General features: G+C 35.8%; 1 protein-coding gene across 1 annotated transcript; it reads right to left on the bottom strand.

Moving 5' to 3' along the window:
- Nucleotides 1-8,426, bottom strand: LOC18439768 (cytokinin dehydrogenase 7). Its single transcript, XM_006849926.4, has 5 exons — nt 7,855-8,426; nt 4,628-4,755; nt 3,911-4,183; nt 3,050-3,312; nt 1-334 (listed from the first exon to the last, which is right to left on the bottom strand). Exons 1-5 carry the CDS (start codon nt 8,195-8,197, stop codon nt 22-24), a joined length of 1,320 nt encoding a protein of 439 aa, XP_006849989.3. The 5' UTR covers nt 8,198-8,426; the 3' UTR covers nt 1-21.
- Between the last annotated feature and the right edge of the window lie 3,361 nt (nt 8,427-11,787).

Here is an 11,787-nt window from a genome sequence, read left to right as displayed (position 1 = left end):
GGACAAAACAAACACCTCATCTCAATTCCTCATAAAAATAGACTGGCCCGGAGTAAGAATGTGCTTAGGGTCATATACGCTCTTCCTCTTTGTAAACAATTCCCACTTGTTGCTCCCAAAATGCTCTTTCCACTCCTCTGTACTCTCAAACCTTCCAAGATATTTCTTGCATTTGAGATCTAATCTCCTACAAATGTTTATAATTTCCGAGTTCTCTTTCATTTGAGACTCTAGTACTGTAATAGGCTGATCAGCATCCAATGATCTAAGGACTGAAATGGCATAAAATATTTCTTCTTCTTCAGGGAACACTGCACTCATCTCCGGGTCCCACCTAGATATAGATTTCGTAAAAAGAAATTAGAAAATGTCAAAAAAAGGAAGAAAGTCAACAAATATTTTGTGGGCCATATTATTGGTGAGGGTTAAGGCTCGCAATGGGCCTATCCCCCCAGCCCTTAAAAACAAGGGCCTAGTCTACAATGTGGCTGGAGGTCCGGGATAAGGCCAGGCCTCCATGGCCCGAGGAAAGGGCCAGGCAGGGTCTACAACAGGGCTGCCACTTTTTTGCCTATATCAGCCCTTTTTTCTCATAGAAAATTGTTTTATGCTGGCTAGATCGCATTTCTACATATGCGGTCCAGATAGTGTAAACTATCCACCTCTAAGATGGATGCAAGTAGGTCTATTTAAAAACAATGGAAACTAACGGTTCAAATGTTTTCTTACTAGAATTACTATTTCTATTTTTTAAAATTTATTTATTTATTCATATTCATGATCCCCATGTTAAGATTACATGTCTTTAAAAATTAAGTCGTAAAATCCATCTCAAAAATTGATTTAATAAGAGGCCCACGTTTCTACATATGCGGGCACGGACTCATAGAAACTGGGTCCTTTTCTTAGTATTTTTTGTTCACTTTTATTATATTTGGCTCAGCTTAGCGAAGCCCTGATAGGTTAGGGTCGGTCCACCCCTAGCTGATGTAAGTTTGAAAACTTGCATGTGCCTTAAAAATATTGCCAAAAGATTTGATGGCCCCGGGGGTATATGTTCCCTTGGGTGAAAACCCTAGGAGTATTTTTAGGACCCAAGTATTGGGTTGTAATCGTTAGTGCTGCTCCCAACATTTATTAAAAAAATAAATAAAATAATAATGAAGAGAAAAAATTTATATGCGACAGAGAATCTTTTGTGAGGTGGCAAGTTGGAAACCAGAAAGAAGCATAAACATTTGCATTGAGTGAAGCAAATAGACGCAAATTTTTTAAAGTGTTGACCTCTAAGTATGCATAGAGATAAGCTTATATTTATGGTAAGACTAATATGATAAAGAGTTTTGTTTCGTGTACAGCGACGGGAAAGAGACGACTAAGAATGTGGAAGGGGTTTACTCCTTAGAGTTCTAGTTTTAAAAGACGGTATTTTCGATCTGGATCGTCGATTAGGCAGGAATCGGTCCGAAATAAATTGGTTCTGAGATGGTATAGGTCTCAACTCGGTCCTCCCTAAAACCTCACAATTTATATATATTTTTTAAGCTCATATAATGTTTTTTCAATTCCTTATATCTCCACCCTAAACCCTATTTCAATTTTTATTTTATTTTATTATCTATTTATATGTTTTTAGATCACTGATTTCGGACTGATCCAGAACAAAACTAATCGCTGATCCAATAATCCGGATCTATGGATGAATGATCTACCCCGCCAATTCAGATTTTAAAACACTAGCTCTATAGATAAAGCAAAGAAAATAATTAGCGCCAATATCGTAATCCCACGAGCAAACTATATGCTTGCTCCCATAAGGAAAAGAGCAATTTAGGAAGATTTCTGTAAGTTTTTGGGATCGATATTAAAACCATCAAATCACTATAGAATATATTTTTGAATAAATGAATTTGAGTCCCTAATTTCATAGGACTCGGTTAAAATAGTAGATAGTCTCTCATTAATGAATGCATTTTTTTTCCAAACATTTATGGTGCCGTTAATCTTTTTCTTGTTTTTGTCTCTCTTTGTTTTCAACTTCTTTTTATCTAGGTGTGGAGAGAGTAGATTCCCAAAATTTTGGGTCCTACAAATGGGAAAGGTTACTTTGCTTCCCCTACCACAACGGCATAGAAATTCTATCCTCCCCCTACCATTTAGACGTTCAATTTTGATTAAGTGAGCCATACACCATTCGATCTTAGATCCGACGTCTCAAAGTATTTTATTTTTAGTTTTTTTATATAATTGTATGAATATGAAAGTTGGTACGTGCCATCTTTTTATTGGACACCAATAAAAACTATTAAAAATAATTTTTCGATAAAATATAATGGCCAAAATACCCCTTAAAACTTTTAAAGGTATTTTGGTCATTTTATTTTATTGAAAATATATTTTTTATATTTTCGCTAGTGCGAGTTTAATAGAGGAATGGATATCCAAAATTTGGTGCCAAATAATTTGCAGAAAAAAATTAAAAATAAAATAGTGTAGAGACGTGACATTGTGATTTGGACAATCTTAGCCCTCCATTCGGAATGGAGGGTTGGATAAGGGAGAAGATAGAACTTCTACGTTGTAGGGGAAGCATAGAAAGTTTGCCCCCTACAAATAATCCTAGATAGGGACATATACTTCTACACAAGCACATAATCCATTGCCTACAAAGGTTGCCATGTAATTGATTGTATGATAAAAATCTTTCATTTTATAGTGAAAGAATCTTTTGGCAAAAATAGTTGATTGAGAGCTTATATTTTGGAGTCGAGTAATATTTTTTCAAAATTGTTGACTTACCAACATGTTTAATTTGCGTAAAAATATTTCTCGAAAAATATCTTCACATGGAAAAATTCTCTCATGTGATTAAGTGTTATAATATTTTCACATCAATTAGCCGTCAATTGGTGTTAAAATATACACTAGGACTAATTGGTATAAAAATATTCACGTCTAACCACATGAAGGAATTCTTTCACCTGAAAATATTTTTCAAAAGTATTTTTTATGCGAAACATAAGTGAAGAGTCTAATCGAGAAAACTTACATTGTGGAGTTGACTGGGTATACAAGTACGGGTCCACCAACCCCATTATTTAGCATGGTCCTGAAAACATGTGTATCAAACTGCATAATGCTCTTCTGTGGCAGGAAAAGGTTAAGCCATGCATGAGGGCGGAGCCATGAACCACTTGACCTTTGAGCAACTTCAGCTGCATGGACTCTGTAAAGAAAATCAAAGTAGGAGAGATCGATGACAAATTCTAGTCCCCTTATGTACCCCAACCCTCTCATCAGCTCCTCAATGCTCTGTCCAAAGAAAAAGAATAATTGGTCTGAGAGAGAGAGAATATCAAACCCATTTCTAGTTAAGTGAGAAATAGTGGGTTATAGTGGGAGTATATGAGCAAGACAGACCACATCTTAATTTAGGGCAGGCAATGAGCCGATTGGAGCCGGACCCTCAGAAATTAGGATCTAGGTCACAAATTGTGGCTCGAGGGCCGGGTTATCCACCATGGCCTGAGGATTATGCTAGGCCGGCCTTGGGCTAGGTACGTGACAGGACCACCCCGGTTCGTCCTAGCTCAACCTTTTTTCCTATGTTTTTATTTCGTTTAATTTTATTGTAATTAATGCGGCCTTGACGGTACAAGGCAAACGCATTCAGCCTGTCAAGGTTGGGCCCCGGAGTAGAGCCGGATTGCTGCCCCCTACCTATTTAAAGTTTAGAGAGAGAGAGAGATAAAGTTTGAGTGAGAGAGTTTTATATGGATTATTTCTCTTATCTTGTATATTTGAAACTTTTTGAATTAATTGAGAAAGAGAGAGAGTAGACCTCTTGTTATTTAGGGAGAGAGAGAGAGAGAGTAGACCTCTTGCTATTTAGAGAGAGAGAGAGAGACACCTGCTCTAATGTGGGGTTGCTAGTATAATTGAAATAATTGAATCCCAACTCCAAGCAGTAGAGAATGGGGCCGGATTCTTGAGGGATAAGGGTGGAATTGAAGGTTTGATTGGATGAGAATGGGACCGATTTCCAGCCGTCGATGGTATTCTCGTTGGCCAGGATGAACCCCTCGATGTAGTCAAAGGTGTGGCCCTTAGGTAATGAAACCAAACGTACTTGGTCCCTTACAAAATCCTCCACTTTGGCGTATACCACTCGAATGTATCTCACCTGTCAAAACGTGGATAAAATTTTCTCATTAGAAACCTCTCTCTCTCTCTCTCTCTAGAAATCTCTCTCTAAGACTCTTTTCTCTCTAGAAATCTCTCTTTAAGGCTCTTATCTCTCTCTAAGACTCTTCTCTCTCTAGAAATCTCTCTCTAAAACTCTTCTCTCTATGACTCTTCTCTCTCTAAACATCTCTCTCTAAAACTCTTATCTCTCTCTCTAAGACTCTTCTCTATCTCTAGAAATCTCTCTCTCTAAGACTCTTCTCTCTCTCTAAGACTCTTATATCTCTCTAGGATCATCCTCTCTCTCTCTCAGATCATCTTTTATCTCTCTCTAAGATCATCCTCTCGCTCTCTCGAACATTGTCCTCTTTCTCTCTCTAACATCTCTCTCTGTCCATGGAACAATTGAGAAAGTCTAGAAGCATTGGTATGAATTTTGTACCCTATGAGGAGCCCGTTGAAGAAGTATTCTGGCCTTAGTTATCACTCCAAATTGGCCAAGCCCTCCAAGCACTCCATTGAAAAGGTCCCTATTCATCTCCTGATTGCATATCAACCTTTCTCCTAAACCTTTTTTTTTTCCACAAAATAAACATGAATCAACCTAAAATTAAAGGAGCAAAACCCAAATTCAAGAAAAATATGTGAGATTATATGGGAGAAAGAAAAATACAAGACAAAAGAGTAGATGCCACGACTATATTTCCCCATTTTCAGATTAAACTTTATATGCCAAGTGCAACAAAGGTAAGAAAGTCAAATTTCCATCAAAAAAAATTTTTGCGTGAAAGAAAAAATCGACCCTTTTTTTTTTTTTTTGGGTAGGTAAACGTAAATGAGCTTCAAAATTCCAACCCCTGATTCCCTTACAAATCAAAAGTCCCACCTTGACTTGAGGCCATAGATCAATGTGTCAAATCTCTAACGAGTATATAAATCATTATCTTATCTCTCTCTCTCTCTCTCTACTTAGTCAAGGTATGATCCCTCTTCTCCCTTTCATCAACTCAATTTATCAAATCTTTGGCAAGTACTGTAATGTAAATGTACATGTCATCAGCAGACAACTCTCATCAAGGGATCTGTCGTGCATAATCAACCATGTTTATTTATTCATGGTAGGACTCACGACCGGCATTTTAAGTATACAAGGGATTATACTTTTGGCACAAGAATGTCACAATTATTTACAACGATTTGATATGAAATTTAATAGCTTGGGTGCTTCACGGAAAAACTTTTATTTTGAATTTGGGCTTTGACAATGGAATAAATATAACTACCCAATTTCACATCTAATGGTCAAGATTAATTGTGACTCAAAAGTAAATGATCTCATTACATATTTTTTGTATTTTTTAAAACCTGGCACTTTGCTATTCGAATCGTCGATATGGATGGGAATCAGCCGTATTGAATCAGTTCTGAAATGGTATTGACCCAAGCCTCATTCCCCACTAGGACCCCTATATACCTTTTTTTTTTTTCAAAGACTATGCAATAGATTTATTAGGTCTCCAGTCTCCACTAAATCCCTACCCCATAAACTTTCATTTTAATTTTTATTTTGTTTAATATTTTTCAGATAACCCATATCCGATTTAGATCATCAATCTAGTGATCCAACACAGATTTGTAGATAAGCAATCCAGGCCACATAACTGAGTTCTAAAATGCTGGTTTAAAAAGGGAACCAGTGTGTCAAACCGGTTACCCAGCCTTCAAGCTGGTTCAGAACCACTAGAACCGGCTCATCAATTCTCCGAGGCACAAAGATGGACTCGGATCACGACAACGTAAGACCGCGGAAACACTTATTGCACATGACAAATGTCTCTAGTGGCATGTGACTAATAGAAAAATATTACGCATAAGTTAGTTATAAACCTCTCTCTCTATCACTAACTAATTGAAAAATATCAGACATGAGTTAGCCATATACCGCGGAAACACTTATTGCACATGACAAAACGCTTATTGCACATGACAAATGTCTCTAGTGCCAAGTGACTAATACAAAAATATTACGCATAAGTTAGTCATAAACCCCTTTCTCTCTTTCTCTCTCTAACTAATAGAAAAAATTAGACATAAATTAGCCATAGACCCCTCTCTCTCTCTAACTAACAGAAAATATTAGACATAAATTAGCCATAGACCCCTCTCGCTCTCTAACTAATAGAAATAATTAGACATAAATTAGCCATAGACCTCTCTCTCGGTCTTCCTTGTCATAAATAGAAAATATTATAAAAGTATTAGTCGCATATTCTTTAACAAACAAATATTAGACATGGACCTCTCTCTTACTCCAAAGAACCCAAAAAAGTCTTTTTTTTACTATTAAAATATAGGTTTACGTAGTAAACCCGCTTTTTTGGAAACTAACATTGTTAGATTGTTTATACATACTCGAGAAGCTTCCTCCCTCCAAGTAATTTTTAAGGATTGACAATTAATAGTGAACTTTATACTTCCTAAAGTTGGAAACTTATTGTAAGATCGGCGAACACTTTCTTATGCAAATTTGAACCAAATCATAGATTTTTCAACCCTTTTAAGAAACCAGTGTTAGAAACCGATTCAAACCCCTATTTTTAAGGATTTAATTTGGAATCGTTCTTATAAGAATTGGTCATGGTTTTTATGCGTGGTGCTTTCAACGAAACAACAATATATGCATCATTCTTTCATTTGGAGGTCTCAATTATTTCCAAATCAGGCAAGCAAATGGATAATTTTCCTTTTTTTTTCTGTCCTGGTGAGTTTTAATCCCATAAATGGTTGTCTATTTTTGTCTATATGGGCGTATTTTACATTACATAGAGCTATTTCAAGTTTTTTCCTTTTTTTTTCCATAATGTTTCCCATTTTAGAGGAGTTATTTTGTAATTATGTTATTTATTTTACCAGGTTTTTTATGGCAAGAATAGAAGATGGAAATACGCAAGGACCGGGATTTCTTAGCACAATTACAGGTTGGTCCAGGTTTTTAGAATTTTACATTGTGGTCCCCCTTTTCTATACTTTTTTATTCCATAGGCTTTTTATCTTATTTATTGATTTATCTATTTTAAAAGTTTTATTGCATTTCTGTGGCAATCCGATGCCCCAATATAGGGCCGACCCATTTCTAAAGCGGGCTAATAATTAACCATCAGACTGCCTCATAAACAACAAAAATTAACACTCTAAAAATTGAAAATAAAAAATCAATCATTTGTATGCAATATCTAACTAGTGAGAACTAAAATTAGAAATCAATAATTTGTAGGCAATATCAAACTAGTGGTAAACAGGAATAGAAAAACCGAAAAAAAGAAACCTTCTTGTAAAATTCCCAAAAACTTTAGACCAGAACATAATAACGCTAAAAAACCCATGCAAAGCACAGTATAGCCAACTTAAAGCAAAAAATACACACACATTAGAACCATGCAAAGAGAATCAAGAAATTGTACAGTGATTTCGGCATGGATGCAGTGCCGTTACGGACATAATAAGCCCGTGTTGGTCAAAAAGGGACTCTGCCTTGAACCGCAATGGCTCTATGGGGGTGAAATTACTGTACACTCGCCGTCAGAAAGAATTTTCATATATATATATATATATAGAGTGAGAAAGAGAGAGAGGGAGATGAAGCTCAAAGACTCAGGCTTAACATCGTACCAGTGACTACCTCGAGCTCCAAGACATTCTTAATCTGAGGCCCGAACCGAAAGGTTTGCCCGCTGATCCCGGCATTCGAGAGCGTACCACCGATTGTTAGGTCGAGATAATCGGTCCAGCTACTCGGGGCGAGCTCATGATTCAATGTAAACCTCAACAAATCAACCCATAATTCTCCAGCCCCTGCATCTACATAGCTTTCCTCTGCACCAATTGTGAAACCCTTCAAATTACTCATGTTCATGACAACGCCATTAAGAGCTTGAGCTTGGCCACCAGTTGAATGGCCATTTCCTCTTGGTGCAAGAGTCAAGTTATGAGATGACCCAACTTCCAAAATCATGGTACAAACGTCTTTTGTCGATTTTGGAGTGAAGAGAAGTTTAGGTTTTTGGTGAATTATGCCACCAAAATCAGTAGAAACTTGGTCTATTTGATTGCCAATGAAAGAGAGGGTTCCTTGGAGGTCTGCTTTTGCGAGGGCATTGCAGTCATGGTTGGAGATCCCTGTAGAGAGACAAAGTGGGAGGTCGAAAGAGGCGGAGCAAGAGAGGAGGAGAGTTAGAGAGAGAATGAGGAAGAGAAGGGTGGCCATGGTGTGTGTGTGGGTGAGAGAGAGAGAGGTTTGTGCTTCACAGAATAAATGAGGTGATGAGGTTTGCGTTTGGAATTGAGAGAGAGAGAGAGAGAGAGGTTTTTGGGTTTGGAGAGAGGAGAGGCTTGTGGAATTGGACACCTAAATAGAGGAAGAGATGGTCACGCAAAGAGAGAGAGAGAGAGAGAGAGGGTGGTAAAGTTAGGGTGCTGTGAGGGAGGTGGTTCACAGTTAGGGGATTGAATGAGAGGTTAGGAGGGTGTTTTTGTGTTTGGTTTGTGAGACAAGCGCGTATTGGATACGGCGACTAAATTTAGATTGGGTGACGTTGCGAGAATCCAATGAAAATTGGGGTATTGATCTAGTCAATTTTTGCGTTATACTAGTCATACAAGACATTTTTAAGACCTATTTTGCTCCTCTTTTCTCTCTCTATCTCTATCTCTATCTATATTGGAATATCCCATATATATATATATATATACAAAGAGAGATAAGTAATTCAGAGTTTTTTTTGTTTTGGACACAATTTCCATGAGTCACTTCTTAAAAATCTATTTTGGCATGGATTTTTTTTACTTAGTTTTTAAGGTCATGTAATGTCTAACATGGAGATCATGACAATCATGACATGAATATGAAAAATAAAATAATTTTTTAAAATTAAAAATAATAATTTTATTAAGAAAATATTTGGACTTTTAGATTCAATTTTTTTTAGATGGACCACCTATTTGCATCCATCTTTAAGATGGATGCTTTATAACTTGGAACCGCATATTATAGAAATGTGGTCAAGCCCGCATGAAACAATTTTCCTTTTGTTTTTGGCACAAGGCAATCGTTATCGTCAGTCAAGTTTCAAATCAGATAATTGCGAGTATGTGCTCAAAGTTCAAAGAAAATTGTAGGAACTTCATAACACTCCCCAAGCTATCCAGTTTGAAATCGAATGGCTAGATTGTCCCTTTTTTATAACTAATTTTCAAAAAGATATCTAACTTATGAGTTACCTTCCATCTCCACTAGTTAACTATTTGATTAGAGCCAAAGATATTCTAAGGGGAGTAAAATGTCCATTTACTCCCTCAAGAAAAACCTTGCTTACAATTTAATTTTAGGACCTTAAATATCTGGGATGTAACCTCTTCAACCCATAAATTAGCCTTGACAAAAACAAAATTCTAATCGTACAGTCCATGCACTTGAAAAAATAATAACCTCAAGATTAAATAGAGAAGATTTTATTTTTAGGTGGTGAGATCTAAGTGTAAAAAAAACTCAAATTTCATTTTCTTTCGAGATTGGATTCCAAATTTCATATTGAAAAAAAATTTCAAGGTACCTTTTCAGAAGATGGGAGTGGGAGACCTATGACCCTGAGGGAGTCAAATAGGATTGGAATAAAGAGATACAAAAAGATGCCCAATTTGTGAGAAGAGAGAGAGAGAGAGAGTTCCAATTTGAGAGGGAAAGACCAATGTTGTCAAATTCTCTTCGCTTAGGCTGAAGATATCGAAGTCTTCGAATTTTAGGCTTAGAGCAAAGCTTGGTGTTATCACTTCCGGTTACTTTGGTCATGTTCGGGCCAATTTAGGCTGCTTTGGTCAAATTCGGTTTGCTTCGGCCCGCTTCTACCAAGGCAAAGAAATATATATACATCTATATAAAAGTATTTTTATTTTTTTGAAAGTTTTATTTTAAGTTTTTTCTATTGTTTTATATATTTTATTTATGAATATCTAATTTATTTATATAAAATTTAAATAATAATAATAAATAAATAAAAACGGACGTCTTCCTTTCAAATCAGCCGAAACATATAATTGCTTCATTTTTCTCACCAGATCAAAGATAACTGGAAAGCAAATCTGCCAACAATGGAAAAGAATCCTAAATTTGTACGATTGTAACATGTAGAATTCTATGTCGTGTGTATATAGAGTTCAGAGTAAGAAAGAGAAAAAGGCGGGGGGACAATACTTGGTCCAAGATATGGCACGATTGCTCCAAGATATGGTTTCTACATATACTCATATGAATTGTGATACGCATAATAACTATCAGACTTTCATTCTGAAAAGAGGGAAAGAGAGAGAGAGAGGGGGAAAGCAGTTAATGTGAGAGACAGTCACTTGTTTTCTACCATTGTAAGTCCTAAAAATGCAACATTTATTTTGTGCAAGAACATGTGGTGCAAAGAAAGTGGGGAAGTACTAATGCCTTCATTTACACTGCCAGATGCCTTCATTCATTGTTGCAGATGCCTCCATTCATTGTTGCACAGGGGAACAGATAATCCCATGAAACAATGGGAACTTGATTTACACAAAGTCAAACGAGGTTTAAGAGACAAGGAAGTAGGTTTTTTTTGGCGTATCTACAGAGAAAGAAACCATGACGCACACGTTTAGAAGGGATGAGTAGGTGAGCAGGTGCATTTAAGGGAAAATATCTATGTGCATCATCGTTTTAGATTTCATTTATCAACAGACTCATGGTTTGAAAATATACATGGCGGTATAGATATCTCACATAGTATATATTCTAACTTTTAACTCCTTTTGTCTTACTATATGCCAAACCTATCCGTTAGTAATCATTTATTTTTTTTTTGTGACTTTCGTTGCAACTGTTAATAATAATAAGACAACAACAATATATTCCTTGTTAAATAGTTTATCTCTTGTAGATATTCTGATCAATTTCTTTAATAAATGGATAAATAATAATAATAATCCAATAACAATAGTAATAAAGATCTTGATTAATCATTTTGCAAGTTCAAAAGATATTGATGTAATTATAAAATAGGACATAATAAATATATATATATATATATATATATATATATATATATATATATATATATATATTTCTTTTTCAATTCTATAGTGTAGAATAGCGTCCATGGAGGTCAGATTGGTTTTGGGCACGAGAAAGAGAAAGGATTTGACTAATGGATGAGTTTGACATTTTGTAAAGAGAAATGATCTCCCTCACCCATGTGTGTAGGACCTCAAAAGATCACCATTAAATTTGACATAGATCTATAGAAAAGTCAAGTCCTACACCCATGTGATAACTTTTATAGAGATATGTGGCAATTTTAATGATGATCATTTAGAGTTCTATACACATGGGTGGGGAAGGGCCCTATACGATCATTACTCTTTTGTAAAATGAAAATATTAAATTCGTAAAAAGAACAAAAAAATTTCTAATAGGGGAACTAACCATCCCAAAGCTTTAAACTTGAGAGGTAAACCTGAAAGTCTAATATAGAAGGAAATTACAGGGAGGAGGATATAGGTCATTTTCCTTAAAATAAATAGAGA

Source organism: Amborella trichopoda, chromosome 3, assembly GCF_054954075.1.
Source record: "Amborella trichopoda isolate Santa Cruz 75 chromosome 3, AtrichopodaSantaCruz75HAP2 v2.0, whole genome shotgun sequence".
Lineage (NCBI taxonomy): Eukaryota > Viridiplantae > Streptophyta > Magnoliopsida > Amborellales > Amborellaceae > Amborella > Amborella trichopoda.
The sequence above is the reverse complement of the archived record's forward strand: the minus strand, read 5'-3'. Positions and strand labels throughout refer to the sequence as shown.